This window comes from Galeopterus variegatus, unplaced genomic scaffold, assembly GCF_000696425.1.
Source record: "Galeopterus variegatus unplaced genomic scaffold, G_variegatus-3.0.2 Scaffold857, whole genome shotgun sequence".
Lineage (NCBI taxonomy): Eukaryota > Metazoa > Chordata > Mammalia > Dermoptera > Cynocephalidae > Galeopterus > Galeopterus variegatus.
The window spans coordinates 421,359-440,545 of NW_007726968.1; the positions used below are offsets into that span (position 1 = coordinate 421,359).

The 19,187-nt window shown below is 42.1% G+C and overlaps 1 protein-coding gene across 1 annotated transcript in view; it reads right to left on the minus strand.

Annotated features, from left to right (window-relative positions):
* Window positions 1-6,098: 6,098 nt before the first annotated feature.
* The window catches only part of SASH1 (SAM and SH3 domain containing 1), a 69,991-nt gene continuing 56,902 nt past the window's right edge, over window positions 6,099-19,187 (minus strand). The window contains exons 14-17 of the mRNA XM_008572973.1: window positions 17,139-17,252; window positions 12,260-13,428; window positions 10,722-10,853; window positions 6,099-9,442 (exon numbers count right to left, since the gene is read on the minus strand). Coding sequence (XP_008571195.1) covers window positions 9,179-9,442; window positions 10,722-10,853; window positions 12,260-13,428; window positions 17,139-17,252 — 1,679 coding nt within the window. The 3' untranslated portion in view covers window positions 6,099-9,178. The remainder of the gene's footprint in view (window positions 9,443-10,721; window positions 10,854-12,259; window positions 13,429-17,138; window positions 17,253-19,187) is intronic.

The window sequence follows — 19,187 nt, forward strand, 5'->3', positions numbered from 1 at the left end:
AATGCTATGGGGAAAATGGCGCAGATACAGGAGCTAACAGTGGTGTCCGAGGTGAAGGCTGAGGGAAGGGCAGGTGTAGATGACGAAGTCAGGCAAGTCCTCCGAGAAGGTGACCTTGGAGCAAAGACCTGTAGGAGAAGGACATGGGTGAGTTAGCCCCGGGGGCTTTCTGGAGAAGTGCATTCCAGGTACAGGAAAACCTCCAAAGGTTGAGGTGAGAGCCCGTGCAATAGGTCTGAGGGCCAATAAGAAAGCCTCTGTGGCCCGGATTAGCATGAAGGAAAGGGCTAGTGATGAGAGGTGAGGCCAGGAGGTAACAGGAGACAAGTGCGTGGCACCTTGCAGGCTATCGCATAGGATTTATCCTTGACTCTGAAAGAAATGGCAGTGGCGGAGGGTGAGGGGAAGGCAGGGGGAACTGGAGAGACGTGAGCAGAGGAGTGGCATGATCTGCCTTATGTTTTTACAGAGTCTGTATTAGTCTGCTTAGGCTGCCATACATAACAAAATACCATAGACTGGGTGACTTAAACAACAGAAATTAATTTTCTCATTGTTCTGGAGGCTGGAAAGTCTAAGATCAAGGTGCCAGTGGACTTTGTTTCTGGCAAGCATCCTCCTCCTGGCGAGCATCCTCTTCCCGGCTTGTACATGGCCACCTTCTTGCTGTGTGCTCACATGGTGAAGCAGAGAGAGCTCTGGCATCTCTTTCTCTTCTTATGAGGACACTAATCCCATCATGAGGGCCCCAGCTTCAGGACTTCATCCAAACCTAATTACCTCCCAAAGTCCCCCCCTTCTAATACTATCACATTGGGGCTTCGATATATGAATTTTGGGGGGGACACAAATGCTCAGTCCAGAACAGGATCACTCAAGCTACTGCACGAGCTAGACAGCAAGGGGGAGGGCTGGATGGGGACAGGGGCAGCAGGAGGACATGGGGACAAGTCAGGCAAGGGATGTGGCAGTGGTTTGGACCTTCTCCCTGCTTTCTACCAACTGGTGGACAAATCCAATCACATTCTTGGATTGACCAATGAAGGACCAGTAGAGGTGGCGAGACGTGTGGTCAGATTCTGGAGAGACTTTGAAGTAGAGACTGCAGGATTTCCTGACATATTCAAGTGGAGTGTGAAAGAAAAAAGAAATCAAGGATGACTAAGGGTTCTGAACTGAGTGACAAAAAGTTGCCCTTAATTGGGATGGGGGACTGAGGTGGGTGAGCAGAGGTCTGCATGGGAGGATAGACATTCTGTTTGGGACATGCTAAGTTTAAGACATCTATTTGTGAAGCGAACTGAATGTGCAGAGTGCAGGAGATGCAGGGGAAGGTTGTTGCTGGAGGCAAGTATCGTACTGTCAAGAGCGTGGGTTTTAGAGTCAGACAGGTTTGTGTTCAAATCTCAGTCCTGTTACTTACTGGCTGTGTTAGCCTGGAAAGGTGTGTTAACTTCTCTGAGTCTTGTTATTTAATAAGTATTTTTTCAGCACCTCCATGTGTCAGGCACTGTTCCAGGTGCTGGGAACACAGGAATAAAGTCTCTGTTCCCGTGGAGTCTACACTCTGTGAAACAAGGACAATAGTAAATGAGCACTTATTGAATGAATAAAGTGTGTAAATTGCCTCAAGAACTCAATATAGTGCTTTGCCCAGTAAATAGTTGATTATAGCAACCTTTCCCTGCTTTCTACCCATTGGAGGACAAATTGTGTCACATGTTGGACTGACCAATAAGAGACGAGAGGACATTCTGAGTGGCAGCCTTCCTGTTCTATAGAAAATATAGAACTGACTCCCTAAAAATAGAAGGTGGTCCCAAGAATATAGCCTACAATTTTTCTTCTTTGTCTTTATTCCAGAGCCCAGATACTAAAGCTAGCACGATGACTTTGCAGCAATGACAAAATCTGATGATGATGGAGATGGTGCATGGATAGTCTAACAAGCAAATAGCTGGGACAGTATCTTAACATGTGATTTGTTCCTGTTATCAAAAACATCCTCTTAGTTAAAAGCATTACATTTCCTCTTAAGTGATAGATGTCTGGGATTTCTTCTTTTACTCTAAGCTGACTCTTTGAGATGAAAAGGAAACCAAAGTGCGGAGATCTCCAAGGGCAGGAAGAGGCCCTGGGATGGATTCTGAGGTTCTTGAACATTCTAAGGGTGGTAGAGGAAAAAGAGGCTGCCAAGGACCCTGAGGCACCACAGCTCTCATGACGGGCGAGGGTCAGGGTGGGGTGAGGTGGGAACTTGGCAAGAGGAGCTGGGTAGGAACGGGTGGCACCGTCCAATGCTGCAGAGGGGACGAGGTGGTGGCAGGCAGGGAGGAAGGCACCTGCATTAGCAGCCACATGTTGCTTCCTTTGGTGGCCCTGGTCATGTCCAGGGAACAGTGGACTGGGAAATAGAGGGAGGATAAGGAGGAAGAGATAATGGGCAGGGAAATCTTTCAAGATATCTGGGTGAAAAGCAAGAGATAGGGCAAGGATAATCGAGACGAGAGAAATGTGCAGTTGAGAGAGACATTTTTAAAGGAAAAAGTGGTTAACACTGTTCTAGTTGACAGATCTTTCTTCACAGGCAAAACTAACAAACAACTCTGGCTCATGAGCAAGAAAAGGAATGTTTTGGAAAAAGCCCATGTAGCCTGCCACAGAGGCCTTCAGTCTAGAATTCTTCCCAAAGTGTACACTGCCTCGGATAGCTTTAATAAAGGAATCTAGTTCTAGATCAATATAGTCCTAAAATTGATCTGCCTGATCATCCTGCCCGTGCATTAGGGAGTAGAATGGATATAGGATCCCACGGAGAAAAGGGAGCAGAGTAAAAATTTTAAATTGCTTGTTCTCATGTGCTTTAAATGGGCAATGGTAAGTATCAAAGGGTGATTGTATTAATTTTTTACTGGATATATTTTTAAAAGTAATGTTGCAGTTTGGTTTTAAAATGCAGATATATACAGTCAGCTGGAAATATTACTGTCTTGCAACTATTTAAGCTTTTGATTAAAAACTTTAGGAGGGCAACTTCAAAATGTGTAAGGGAGTCTTTAGTTTTGGATATTATTTTAGAGGTACATGAGCAAAAATGTTTGACGGCCATTCACTTAAGGAATCAGTCCAAGGAAAGGCTGGACAGTGTCGGAAAGGAAGGAAGGCATAGGGCGCCTCAACTGCCAGGCTTCACAGACTCCACCGGCAACACTATCAACATCATACACTTCCAACCCCCTTAAATGCCTGTCTTTTAGCTCAAGCGCCTAATTCCCAGAGAAGAGGGCCTGGGTGGGCTGGCTTGAGTTGTGCTTACTGCTTGGAAGGGGATGAGAACACCAGACTGAAGGTTGTGCCAGGATCACCCAAAGGAAATGCACAGTATGATTATCGAAAAAAGGGGGCTGTGAGCTGACCTGAAAATCACAGCAATGACCTTCTGCAAACATGTTCAAGGGGAAGCTGCAGAGGAGTGAAAAAATAGATGGCCTGGGGGGGCGGTCCCACAACAGGATTCTGAGCACAAGTAGAATGATTAGGAGGGACACCTCTTTTGCTGTGGCAGGAGCAAGGAGGAAGGACTAGACGAGGAAGGATCCTGGGGAGTTTGCAAGTGGCTGAAAGATCACAGAGGAGGCCCAGTGGATGGTTTCCACTTTCCCCACTAACTGTGGGAAAGGACTCACGCAGGGTAAAGGGCAGGTGAACCAGGAGTTTGGGGGCGCAGATGAGATTTCTCCATTATTTTCTTGTACTTTGCAAGACTTTGTGTCTTTAACAGTCTAATGCTCTTAGCACATGGCACACAGTGCAAATCCATGAAACTACCTCTTGTGGCCTTTTCTCTCCCCAGACTGAGTCAATTTTCCCTCTGGCTCCCACAGCCCTTTGTACAGGTCTCTCTTATGGCTGTAAACATCATTACCCACGTTTTGGGGAAAGTCCATCGAGGATGAATGGAGATAGTGGTAAATTCCCATCAGATTAGTCTCAACTGCTGTGGCTCCCACACGAGTACCACAGGGTCCCTTCAAGCTCAACCCCAGCTTGATTAGGATCTTTGGGTGAGGGCCAGCCCGTGGCTCACTTGGGTGAGCGTGGTGCTGACAACACCAAGTCAAGGGTTAAGATCCCCTTACCGGTCATCTTTAAAAAAAAAAAAAGGGATCTTTGGGTTTTATTAAAGGGTATAGGAGGTGACAGCTAAATTCCCTTTCCAGAGTGTTTTTCTCTGAGGTACTGCTGGACGGGCACTGAATGAGGAATTGAAATGATCACACACACACACACACACACACACACACTCACACACACACATGCTCAAAGTCCTGGGAAATGCTGTGTGCATAATTTGCTCTGAGAGGGTGTTCTTGGCCAAGAATAAAGTCATGATTCGAAGGGCTCCATAATGAGTTGGGTAGTCAAAGTATGACAACCTGCTTCTCTTTTCCTCCTTTCCCTAATCATATGTATATGGTCTTTATAACTTTTAAGTGAATGCAACATGGGTATCCACGTATGTGAAGAGAGGTTAGAACAAACACCAAGAATCCGGTCAAAGTTTCCTAGGAATCATAAGAAAAAAGTATCTTCTTTAAATGAACTATTGAATCCTAGGAATCAGCCTGGGATAAATAAGATTTGAGGTGTATGGTTAGTTCTTTAAAATAATGCAGCTGCTCAGATGAACTTCCACCTAGGAATACATGAAATATCTCCATTTGCAAAACGGATTGGAGGAGTGGGAAGCAAGACAGTGCTTCCTATCATAGCAGTTTTCTTTAATGAAATCCACCGGTGGGTTTTAAACATTCTATCAAAATTTAAAATATGCATAACTAACACAGTGATTCCACTTGCAAAGTGAGAGGTATAAAGATATTCCTAACAGCTTTTTTTTTATAATAGCAAAAGGCTATACTTTCATAGAGTACCGATTAGTTAAATGACCTGCATAACAGAATACTATGGTGCCTTTAAGAGAATAGAGGGGTGTTGACATGGAAAGATTTCCAAGATAAATTAGTTTAAAAGCAGGGTGAGGTGTGACAAATATGCTATCATTTCTGTGTGGAAATATACATATGCAATTATATTTCTGTGTAATATACATATGCATTTTCTGTGAAATATACATATGCAATTATATTTGTGAATACATAGAGTATTTCTGAAGACAGGCCAATGCTGGTTACAACAGTTGCCTGCAGTGAATGAGGTGGCTGGGGAGAAAGGAGAAGGTAATTTTTTTTTGTTTTGTCTCAAGTGCATATAGATTACCTACTCAAAAATATTTTATTACAAACACTCTGCTACCCCAATAAAAACATGTCTTTGTATCAGTTCTGGTACATCAACATCAAAAAGCAATTTGTCAAATTGATTAATTCCTAGAATATCCAGACCTAGATTTTTTTCTCTCTCAATGGAAGATGTGGGTTCTGTTACCACTTAACTGTGTAATGCTGGCCAAGTCAGCCACCTAAGTGCTTGATTCTTCATTTGAAAATGATAAGCTTAGGCTAGAGATGACTTCTAAAAATCTCTTTCTGGTCTAAAATGTTGTGATTATTATTATTATGTAATGTGTATAATTATTATATAATTATAATTTTATTATACATTATTATAATTATTATATAATGGGTATAATTGTTATTATTATACAATGTGATCTAAAATGCTGTGACTATAATTATTGTATAATTATTATATTATGTATAACTTGATTACGCATCTTTTAAAAAGTGCAATAGGGCCGGCCTGGTGGCTCACTCGGGAGAGTGTGGTGCTGGTAGCGCCGAGGCCGCGGGTTCAGATCCTATATGGGGATGGCGGGTGCGCTCACTGGCTGAGCGTGGTGCGGTTCGCACCATGTGGAGGGTTGCGATCCCCTTTCTGGACAAAAAAGAAAAAAGTGCAATAAACTGACAAAGAGAATCTGCCTGCATGTCAGATAGTGAGTTTTGGTGATATGGCAGAAATAATCATATACAGCTACTCTTTTCAGAATATATTTCATTCTTTAACCACACTTTACAATTCCCTTTCATTTCTACTCCAATCATCTATGAAATACCCAAGGAACAACAAAAGAGGCATATTCAACTGAAGAAATTTATTTTACTTTTTTTTTCTAGGTACATAGATGACATAATTATAGACAAGTTTTGATACATAGGAAAACCCTTCTGTCAACCTTTCTTTTTGCTAAATGAATCATCACAATAATTTTTACAATTTTTAAAACAATACACAGCTTTCTTGGGCTGAAGCAATTGCAAGAACATATTGGTACTGGTATATTACAGCTACTTACAATGTTTAAGAACAGCAATGGAGAAAAATAAGTTATTTAAATATTGATTTCATATACAGAAAGTGCAATGTTGTTAGTTGTTATATAACTTGCTTGACAGTTTGTTTTCTCTCTCAATTTAAAATCAAAATAACTTGGACTCAGACTATTATATTTTTTTCTGAAAATAATACAGTACAAACATGCAGCAGTGACTTGGCTAACTGACCTCTTTTGCTGCAGCTATGAAAACAAACCTTGCTATGTCAGGAACTGATTTCCAATAGACTAGTAATTTCCAATTTCACCCACAGCCAGGATTAGGACAGAGAAAAGGGCCTTTGACTAAGGCAAGACCATGAAAAGATATCTGCTTCTTGGTTATCTGGGAATGTAAATAGCAGTAGGAGCTGGCTGCATTAACAGCTTTGAAGTAAAAATTACACACAGTGTTATTTGTAGCTACCTGAGCCGAACTGCCTTTCCAGGTTTCTTTTGTGCTTTCCAAAGACAACAATTTTCACCCTTATTCAAAATTCTGTACCAAATGCAACTGGTCAAAATGGGACATCGCTGAAGCCTTCCACCTGTCTACAAATGTCCACAGGCGGCCCCAAACCACTTCAGTCAAATGTCACACACACACATTCAGGCTTTTCTCAGACCAAATTAAAAGTTTAAAGCAAAAGAAGACCAAACAAACAGTAAAGATTTTTTTTTTAATGTCAAAAACAACACAGAAAACTAAAAACAACTCAGACCCCTTTGATTAGACAGACGGTCCCGCTGAAAATTATTTGTGGTCCCTGAATTTGATTTTCTATGCGAAGGCAATGATTTCCAAAGGAGAGTAATAAAAATACGGTTTGGCATTCTCAAAAACACCAATTCAGAAAGTTACCTTTTCTGGTGCTACTTTTACTTAAATGAAAAACATACTGAGAATGAACTAAAACTTGGAAATTCACATGAGATTTCTTCTCCTTTGTTACCTCTTACATGACCTGCGTGGCCTTTTTGCTCATCTTAAATGATAAGCAGGATCTGTCAGAATGTCAAGGCGAGGTATTTCGAAAGCAGGAAGAGAAGGGTTTTTCTGTGCCCATCTCCACCCCAGCACACGAGACACGCTTGAGTGCCACAGCATTAGGAGAGCCCCGTGGCCTCACTACATTCCCAATGGCTGTGCCACAACCCCAGAGGGCAAAAATGAGCTGCTTATAAGAGTTCTATAAAGACTTGGCAACTTTACCTTTCTAATTCTTCATTTCTGCAACTTCTTCACATGGCATCGAAGAAACATACCTTATTTTTAAAAATGTATACCTAAGCATGAAAAAAACACATCACCTGAAAATGTCCTTTTCAGATTCAGATTCAGATGTATAAAGCACATGCTAAAGACAGCTTTGTAATGAATGAAGTCACTTTTCTCCCCCAAGGGAAATCATTTGTTTTAATTAGTAGAGGAAATATCACAGAACTTTTGATCAAAGCCTGGTGTTCAAAGTGTTTCTATGATAAATGATCACATTGGATGCTTAAAATAGTGCTCATGATAAGAACGTATGGGAAAATCATTTTGTCAACAATGAAACCTTAATAGCTTAGTTGTCTAAACTCGCTGTTTGCTAAAAAATCAGCCACTAGATTAAAAGAGGAAAGAATGTGCTGAAATCAGATGGAAAACAATTGAAAATAAGCAAATACGTAATACATGGCTAATGTAGTTTGTCTGGCTCCATAGTGAACCTTTGTTGCAACTGAAAGAATATCTAACTAAGAAAAGAAGGATAAGAGTATCTTAATTATAAAACTGAAAAAACTTTAAAAACATAAGCTACTTCCCTTTTTAAAAACATCTTTCTGAAATATTCCACCATCACAATGACTTTCTGCAAAGGTGATCCATTAGCTGACGACTGAATTTTGGAATGGACGCGGTCAGAATTCCAAGTCAATACTGCAGCACAGCGACCAACATGGTAGTGATACTAAACTGATTAAAATGAAAGGCAGTTGCAACACACACACACACACACACACACACAGAGTATCTTCTTGAATTTCACACAGCTTTTTACTGGATTTGTAGTTAGTTTAAAAACTGAAATGCGTGCCTGATAAACACCCCTACAAAACAAGCCATGTTAGAATGAGACAATTAGAAAAGCCCATTTTTGCTGAAAACATCCCAGATATATTAGATGGCAGTCTAAGCTGAAGATGTGAAACTATGGTTACAGGGTTGTGGACACTAGTTAGATAACTGCTTAAAAGCTTATATTAAGGCAAATAAAAGCTGATTGCAAGAAAGCAATTATTAAACATCTCTTGTTTATCTAAAGGAGAATAGGATTTTTTTTTTTTTTCCTGGTGCAGCCCGATGTTCTAACTTCTGAACAAATGAGCATGGTCAATAGTGTACAATAACTCCCGAGTCTGTGACTTTGGCCTAGCTAAGCCTGTCTGGCCCTGGGGCATCTTGCAGGGTGACAGACAGAAGGGCAAGGGCACTATCAGAAATGCAAGTCTTCCCTGCCCTCTTCCCCCGGGCTCACTGCCAGTGCACAAAGACAGACTGGAGGCACAGCATTCGTAGTCAGTTGGCATCTTGGTTCTTTTGTGTTCTGAAAATAAAAACAAGTGCTTGTCTTTTCTTTGGGGGTCAAAGAGAATTGCACCAGTTTCCTTGAGGGAGCTGGCTTTTCTGGAGGAGTGAGTCCTAGTCCTGTGCCAAGGTTTTGTGCACTGTTCGGCCACAGGCTGGGCCTTTCTTCTGGATCTGGTCTGCATGTCCAGAGTTAGAGGAATTGCATCAGCATCATGAGCACAGTGAAAGGGTGGCTCTTTGTCCAGGGAGGTCCTCTACAGGCCTGGCTACATGGCCTCGGGGCCTGGCGGCAGTTTGAAGAGTCTGGCTGCTGACACGAGCTTTCTTATGTGTCTCTCCTCTGTGATGCCGGCCTCCTGAAGGCAAGTGTGGGACAGAGAAGGCACTTGGCTCAGTGTGCTGACCCCTGCTGCAGAGAGAGTGCTGGTGTACATGGGCAGACCGATGGAAATGAGCCAATCTGACACAGATGAAATGCACCCAGGAGACAGGGGCTTTCTACAGATTTCCGTGAGTCCACCACTTGGGATCTGGATAAATGAAGAAAGCAATATTATAAACACTGTACAGCAAGATTAGCAGAAAGAATTCTCCTGAAAGATCAAACTAAGCTTCAAGGAAGTGCTCTAGAAGGTTCTGGAAGGTATTTGGAATTAGATCAATCTCCGGTTACGTGTCCAAGTCTCCAAACTGTAAGCATTTATATATCCTGCTATTTTGTCTCACTGTGATGGGCTCTTCAGTGACAGATTCCTAAGTTGATTTGAAGAGAGAAGCTTGTGTGACAGTGTGAACAGTGACACTTAATGGGTAGGGTTTTTAATAAGCAGATTTTCCACTGTACTTTGAATCTATATTAACTACTAGAAAATTAATATTTAATAGTTATAATACAATAATGTCAAGCATTGGCTAGGACAGGGAAATGGACATTTAAAGTTGACTACTGGGGATATAAAGGGCTACACCTTTCAGAAAAGGCGATTTGCTAACAAGTGTGAAAATCTTGAATTTTGTACAGACCTGATGAAGCAAACCCTCTTTGGAAAATGTATCCTCAAGAATTAACCTTCTAAGTCTACATAGATTTATTAACAAGAATGTGTTTTACTACACTATTTAAAATAAAAAGTTGGAAACAACCTAAATGTTTCAACAATATGGGATTGGCTAAACTACAGTACATTCACCTACTCAAACACTTTGAAATATTGATAATGTAAAAGCATTTTTAGTAATAGAGAAAGACTCATAATCTGATAACTGAAAACAATCATGTTTCAAAACTGTACATTCACTATTGCACTTGTGCAGAGAAATGACTGGACAGATTTTTTTACAATAACAAGTAAAAATTGTATTTATTTATGGTGTACCTGATATTTTGATATAGGTACACATTGTGGAACGGCTAAATCAAGCTATTTAACATATGCATGAACTCACACACATTTTTGTGTGTGTGATGAGAACACTTAAAATTTACTCCTTTAGCAATTTTCAAGTATATAATATATTGTCATTAACTGTAGCCACCAAGAACTTATTCCTTCTCAGTGAAATTTTGTATCCTTTATACAACAGATTTTTTAAAGGTTTTTCACAGTGCTGGGATTGCAGATAATTTTTATGTATCTGTTTCTCCAAAACTGTACTTTAAAAAATGCCTAGGCTGACTACGTATCACTTTCTCCCCAGGTGTCCCCTTTTCTATAGCAGTAACAAACCCTTGCCCACTCAGCAGGTGTCAGTCTGACCAACACTAAGCACTATGACCAAACGTATTTCAAAAACCAGGTCGGTGCTCACTGCCATGCGGTGCTGCTTCCGAAGCAGCTTCACCCGGATCTGGTCCATGTTGGTGGCGATGTCCCTCTTGGGCTGATCTAAGTCTTCTGCATATCTCTGTACCAGGGCTTCAGGAATCCCACAGCGGCCATGCTGCGAGGGGAGAACAGAACGCGGCATCAGAGTTGCGAGGAGGTTTTGTTTTTCCCTCTAAGGCACACCAGACATAAGGCAGCATAAGACATTTAGCTACTGGACAGTATCACCAGAAGTTTTCATTTGAAGTGAATATGTTTTCTTTATTGTCAGGATGAAGGCTTTAGAGGTAATAGGAGGGTACCTCAAAAAGTTTGTGGAAAAATAGAATTGAAAGATAATACAAATGTTTTCATCAACTTTTTGTAGTACATTTGTACTTTTACATGCTTATCTTCCAAAGATGTAAAAATACAATGAGCTCTAGGAAAATGTTTTGAAACATAATTAAGGCAGAGCACCATCATCCTATATTTTTGGACCAATGCCTTCTCCCCACTCTACCTGATCATATTACAAAATACAATTCTTCTTATGTTGTTGAAGGGTCTTGTAAACTTCAGGAGAGAAGGACAAACTACTCCACAGATATTCTGCTGTCTGCACTTCATCTACTAAGATTTATACATAAAGCGCATCACTAGGCCAGCATTTACTGTAGAGTAGGCTTCTCACTACTTTCTATTCAAAGAAGTTTACTCATGAAATATCAAGGAGAGAGAAGGAGAGGTGGGGGAGGATCTCACTGTAATGCATTCATAGACTTATAAACAAGGGCTCTCAGGAATGCCTTAAAACAAAACACGCATTTCCAGGAGGAAAATACAGCCGATTAATATCATTGATTTGGCTTCAAAGTCATTTTGGTATTGGTAGATCTACTAATTTTTTTTCAAATGAGAAATGATTTTCATTATAGATCTCAATGTGTTTTTGGCACAAGAGGGGTATTTCATATTATCTTTTTCGCCCCCGTGACCCTTACAGATAATTGTACAATAAAATTATTACATCTCAATAGGGTTCTACCATTTTCAAAATATGTTCACCTGTATTTCATTTGCTCCTAGTAATCCCTCTAAGAGGTCGTTAAACAGGTTATTTTGAATCCCAGTTTACACATAGGGAAATGAAGTGGGCAGATATTACTATCTGAACACATCCTCATTCATTCGAGTAAGACATGGACATGTGAAATCAGGCTCTCCTGTCCACTAAACCATCCCTTACAGGAGCCAGTTCTGGTACTGATTGTTCTCACCGCAAAAGTGCAGCTGCCAAAATGAAAAACGAACAAGCAAAAGCAAAAGCAAAGGAAACTCGAAGGCTGTATCTGCGTTTAATCTGGAGATCATTCTCCCATTTCTCCCAAGGGCAGAAACCACTGGTTGTGGGTCATTCTGCCCTCTCAGAACAGCCCAGGCCACTGGGAAGCCTCTTGGGCAGCTGTGGGCTTCACCGCACCTGACTGCGAGACTTATACAAACAAGGGCCTGTGGACGTGGGGCCAGGGCCTCTGATACCTTATCAGAATAGGGTTCCTCGGTGAGGTCGATGCCTTCGGCATGTAGCTTGTTTTCAGTGAGCATTTCTAGATCGACTCCCCGGGCACAGGAGATCTTCCTGGTCAGAGCTGGGCCCAGCTTCACGCCATGCTCCTGAAGGCTCGTGTTCTCTGGGAGCTCTGAGAGCCAGGGGGGTGGTCTTGTGCTTGCTGGGCTGCCAGGCTCCTGCCCCGTGGGAGGCCTAGGAACCTGTGCTGAGGGACAGTCACTGGGGCTGGTGGGGCTGGTGGGGCTGGCGGGGCTGGCGGGGCTGGCCTTTTTCAGGGGTAGGCATGGAGCATTCGGACTGGGCAGGGTCCCAGCAGGGCCCATAGGCACAGGGTAGAGTCCATTAGCCAGGCGTTCTCTGCTCTTTTTGGCAGGAACAGGTGGAGGCTGTGATGGATTTTTTGGCTGCGTTCTTGGCTCAGGGACCCTCTGCTCAGCATCTACCCCTTCTTTGGTGCCCGGGGGATGGCATGTTCCTTCAAAATCATGTCCTTTCCTGGGACCCTCAAGAGGTGTCCTTGCTAAAGCGTGTTTAGCTCCAGGAGGCCGGGAATCGTGGCTTCTGGGCAAACACTGGGGAGGGGAGAGGCTGTGGCAAGAGGCTGCCATGGAGCCATCCAGTTTCTTAGTAGTCGCTGTCTGAGGTTCAGAAAATCTCTTGCTTTGGGTCAGTAGCAGCACACTGTCAACAGCAGAGTCCTGCTCTGGGGGCTGGGCCTTGGCAGAGGAGGCCGCTGTCTTCTGTGGCACTTCTGGTACAGTCGGAGGGGTGGGTCCTGTCACCTGAGTAGGCACATCTTGCTCAGCACCAGGCTCTCCTTGAAGGTCATCCAGGGAATGGGATCGGGGCCATGATTCCACAGTCTGGGGGGCCTCCAGGGTCTCACAGCTCCGACAGATGGAAACAGGGAGGCTTCGTCGGTTTTTATTGAAACTGGTCACGCAGGGCGGGTCGCAGCACAGGGAGGTGTCGGGGGCGAGGCCACCACCCAGCCTGCGCTCCTCTCCCTGCTTGAGCGCGTCCCCAGACTTCATCAAAGGCAGCGTGGGGTAGTTGCCCAGCTGGCTCCTGCTGAAAGACTTCAAGCTGGACGCGGTTGATGACTTAGCAGATAGGAGGCCAGTCTTCCGAGCCTTGCCTAAAGGGAATATTTTACAGTCACATTTTAAAAGCAAATCAATCAAATTGAGCCATAAAGGTGTGCTAACATAATTGAAATCTCCAACTCCTGTATCCCATTGTTGAATTACACTAAGGACATAAAATCCCCAGTTATGACACTGGGTGACATAGGATTATTATGTTCCCATTTTTATTTTTTAGAAAGAACTCTTAGTCTTATGAAAGGACTTAGGGAGACTGAAATTAACAGGGTTACGCAGAAAAGAAATATGCTGTGTCAGGCGGTAAAATAAATCTAGACTGAATGCCTGTTTCTCGCTGCAATCGGTGTGGAAGAAGGTTAATTGTCTATACCCCGTTTAGAAACCACACTGATAAGATTTCTTTTGGTGAGTACAATTTTCTAAGGCCATAATTGGAAAGGAAAGGTGGACTGAATTCCAGAACAGGCTCTATAAATGGTGCACCCTAAGGGGTGATCAGTGAATACTCAGATCACACCTTCCTTGAAGCTGTTGCCCTCTGATACATTGATCCTAGAGACAACCAACCAACCTTAATACAGACAAATAAACAAACTCAAGTGAGTACTTTGTCAGAGAAAATCTATAAAATACTGGTATTGCTCTAGGTCCCAGAAAAACAACAGCTCTGGTTAAAATAAACTGTCAGACTGATTACTAAACCATCAATCAGACATAAATCTACTTATTTGATGACTGACTGGTATTAACTGCTGCTGCTGCTGCTTTTATCAAACATCAAGAACATACCATCTACAGGCCAGGCACTGTGCTAAATGCTTTGTTCTTATCAATACTTTTAACATACACACACACATGCACGTGCACACACAACACACACACACACACACACACACACACACACACTAATTAACTGTCCTTTGTTATATTTTTGATTTAATAACATGTTTGTTGTATGCTTTGATACTGGGCTGAGATGCCTGAGCGCAACACCCCAGATAATAAAACATACTAAGGTACTTGAAAATGTTCATAGAAAGGTTTGTATTATGTTTTAATTCTATTTTTCCATAAACTTTTTGAAGTACCCTCATATGAGCCAAGTGATCCTATTACTCTAGGCCTGTAGAAAAAGATGACAATCCTAAACCCAGATCAGGTTTGGAGGTACAGAGAAAAGGCCGGCTCTTTATCTATGAAAATCCATTATCTTGTAAGTAAACGTTTTCTTCCTAATCTCTTGTTTCAGAAAATATTTTAAATTAAATATTTTAATATAGAATTTTAGCCTCTCCCCATTATATGATCTTATCCTTTCAATAACTAAGCAGCAAGAATAAATCAGGCAGTGGACCAATTTGACTGGGAGAGGAGAGAAGGGGTAGGCTAGTGCCGACTCAAACAAGCAGAAGGCAACTTTGGGATACATGAAAGACAATCTGATAAAATCTCTATGTGTATGCTGTGTAGATGAGGAAAAAAGAAAAAAAAAAGAAAAGGTCTGGAGCTGTGACATTACAAGTGGTTTGGCTATTAGCAGAGAGAAAGACAGATTCCTTGCATGACTTCACAGCTTATTACCAAGCCCACTCTAATTTCAAACTGATCATATTAAATGTATCATGACAAGCATAATTCCAGACACTAAGACTGACGGATAAGAACAGTGGCCTCCTCAATCTGATTTTTTTATTAATGATCCCATCATTTTTGGTAAGACACTAATCAGTACATCATTTGGTAAAGAAATGGCCAAATGGTATTTTTCCTTTCTTATATAAATAATGTGGGACCTGCATGTTCCACACTGATAAACAGCAACACGCTAGGCATTTGTAGGTTATTATTTTGTTGTTACATGGAGACCATTAACCTAGCTGTTACTACTGAATATACTGACCTTAGTCACATTTTTCATTAATAGAGAATCATCACAGAAAAATGGAAAAGGGAAAAACCTCTTCAGAAAGCATATTACATTAAAGTTTAAAAATAGGTTAAAAGAGAATATTCTTAAAACCCCTTTAGCATAATTTTAGAAATATGGCTTTCCTTCCCTTTAACTTCCAATATAAACTATATGTATAAATTCTATTTTCACATTCTACTTACACTGGAAAGATCCCTGAATTCACTCTGAGTTGAAAGTATGGTTCACTGGCTTAACCTAGTTCTTCAGCAGGCGCACCTGAATTCTTTTGGGCATTAAAAATTCTGCCAGTGATAGCCGTGAAATCCTTGGCAACCCAGTACACTTGGGGGAATTAATTTACTGAAAATTTGTGGACATGGAATGGTTATTAACAGAAAAGAAAAACCTTCAGGACCTCATGAGGACTTTAATGTTTACTGGAACTGAAGAGGTGCCATGATATTAGGTCGGTTTTGCATTCCATCTTGACTGAAGCTATCTGAATATTAGAGTTCGGGGAGAACTATTATCTTCCAAACTGATAGAAAACCTTGAGCGTAAAGGCTCATGGGTCAAATTTTAAGGTCCCCAAGATGCTCATCAGAATCAGGTTTGGGAACGAAGCAAGCCAAGTGCCCAGGGGCACACTCCAAGGACGTGATCACTCTCAGAGTCACGCAAGCATAGGGTTGGTACCTGAGACTGAGCACCCTCTTAGAGTGTGGCCCCCTGGGCACCTGCTCAGCTCATCCTAGTCCTGGTTTTGGTGTCGACAATGGCTCTCAAACTATTTTTTTACCCTGATCCATAGGAAGAAACACATTTTACATTCGTCTTCTAGTACGCACAGGTGCACGTGCTTGGGTCCGTGCGTGTGCATGCACACATACATGCACACACACAAACATAACTGAAACAGATTACAAGTAACAACACTGACAATACTACACCTTGCCTTATGGAATGCACTCTGATATTCTATTTGGTCTTACAAAACTGCTATCCATGACCCCATAAATTGATTTCTCAACCCATTAATGAATTGCGATCTACAGTTTTAAAAAGTTTGCTTTAGTAGGTGATTAATAGATATCTTAACACATGCAGTACTAGATAGGATCCCAAGGCAGCTAGAAACTATCAAACCTGGGCATTTTTTCACAATAGTCTTCACGTGTTCGACAGAGATTTAGGTCACTTTGACAGCGTGAACCCTTTACTACTGTTGCTGATCTTGCTATAATGGGAATTTTGGGATCACAACAGGAAACCACAGAGCGACCCATAACATTTAACCCACCTGACCTCATTCTGCTAAAACTCCTCTTCTGTTTGTGACAAGTGCATTGTCTGAAATTTCATACTGTTAGTGCAGGGAAGCAACAAACAAGACATGTGGCTGTCCAGGCACCCTGTCCTGCCATAATTGCCTCTATACGCAGGATGTACAGCTGAGGCATTTAAGACACTGCTGCTGGTGTGACCCTGATGGATGGTCTACTTGGTAAATTGTTTTCCTTATGGACCTAATAGCTCCCAACACTCCAATGCTGGTTTTTAATGCATAAAGAAAAGGGCATAGGAGACACACAATTTAGGTTTTACAGCTGCAGGTATTTCAGATGGAATTTATCAACCTCACACAGCAGCCAAGAGGAACAGATAGGGAGGCTAACACAGACTCGGACAGTGAAGAGGTCAAAAAGGAGATTAGCAATGGTGATTTACAAAAAGTTTGTAATGGTAATAGAATCGTCCTTTTGGAGAAAATTGTACTTTTGAAATCAGTAACTATCAAAGCAAGTTCCTGATGCTCTGTGCTGACATTACCATTTTCCAGGTTCTCGCTGCTTTCGTAGCATCCTGAGTCTCGTGGGGAGCGTCCACTCAGGCCCTGGCTGTCAACAAGCAGCTTCTCCTGGGATCCTGACTGGTCACTGTTACCTGGAGAAAGTGAACACAACACACGGCATGGGATCACAAGGGGAATGAGAAAGCAGAGGTTCCAAAGTCAACCAGATCCCAATTTTACCCTCAATTATCAGCAGACATTTTTAAGCCTTGGACTATTAGAACAGAACAAGTTACTTTCAAGTAGATAAGATCAAAATGAAGTAGTGAGATCAGATTACTTTTCTTTCAAATAAAGCATCAGGCACATGAAGATCAATTTGGAGAGAGGGTACCAAGTTGAAATATGTTGATGCCTCTTAAGTTACCCAAACAGAGGCTGACTGTGGCTCAAGGCTATGAGGAGAGAGGTGCAGGGTGTCGTGTCAGCAGTGGGGAGGACACTCCCAGTCACTTCTGCGTGGTACCATTGAGAAGCAGAGTGAAGAAATGCTCCCTTCACAAGATGGGATTGGGTGACATGCTTTTCAGAGATCAAGAAGACTTGTGCTTGTTAGCACCTTTCCAAATTCGGGAGCTAATATAAAAGTGTCAAATGAACTATCAAATTGTATTAGCATTTAGGAGCATTTTTGGCCCTAGGTAACCCATGGTGGCTCTTGTACTATCTTGGCAGGAGTAAGATTGGCAAGAAGGGGTACAAACCCCTACGCTGAGGGGCCAGTGACAAATGTTTTATTTTTGTTGTTTGGGATGAGTAGAGGGTTTTCCTTACTTTCTGCCTTCTCCCTTTGTCTGGGGTAAGCATTTCTATTTCCTGCACACAGTGTAAGACAGGGAAATCTCAGGAAACTAACTTAGAAAATGAGTAACAGATCCACTTAAAAGTGGATGGCTGAAAAGTTGAACATCCTCATTCTGAGGAACCCTTCTAAAGAGAAGCATCATTCTTTGTCAATTGCACCTCAATAAATCTGGGGAAAAAAAATCAAGAGAAACATCAGATATTTCTGTTGAGTGAGGCTGCCTAGAGCAAATCACATGGGAAATCATGTAGGCCTTCAGTAGCCCAGCAAAATTGCCCTGCATGTTCTATGAAGAAGATACGTGTGGCCTTACATAGGACATGAAGGTTACATACAGAACAACTTTGTATTATCATGCCGAGTAAGAGCTTGGTCACATAAAACAAAAACCAAGAAAACATTGTGTATATAAAATAGCTAGTTGCTCGGGGGCCGGCCCGGTGGCACACTGCTACAGTGCGCCGCTTGAGAGCGCGGCGGCGCTCCTGCCGAGGGTTCGGATCCCACATACAGACCGGCCGCTCACTGGCTGAGCGAGGTGCAGGAGCAACACCGAGGGTTGCAATCCGTTGCCGGCCACGAAAAAAGACAAAAAGGAAAAAAAAAAATAGCTAGTTGCTCTTCACCTCCCACCACCCACTCCAACCACATACACAAAGAAAACAGAAATCAATAAACCAGAAATATGATGCCCCTTCTCGGGTCATGAGCAAGACTGTGGGCAGACAGAGGGCTGCCATTCTGCATCTGCACTGGCTCTTCCCACTGTCCAGTCCCCACTTCTGGCTTGTATTTCTCCCATGGAAAGCATTTTTTAACACAAATTATGGCAGAGATCACAGCTGAAGAAGCCCTTAAATTAGAACCTCAAATCAAGAGTGCTATTTTTAAAATGATTAATGAAAAACTAACAAATTAGAAGCACAAGAGCAAACACTGCCCCCCTCGCCAAAAAGTGGAACATTCTAGAGTGATGTCCTCATCATGCAGAAGAGCCTGTGGATTTGGAGTGGCCTTTGTTCTAGCCTAGCATGTTATTTAGAAAAATGATACTTATAAAATGAGGGCTTTGAGCTATCTGGTATAACCCAAGAAGAGAAATTGGTGTAGTTTGTTTCTGGTGACAACATCTCAGTGTACCACAGCAACCAAAACACCCCAGAGTGCTGACCCATGGGAATAAAAGAGAAAGCGTGTTCCCTGCTGCTGCAGGGAAATGCAT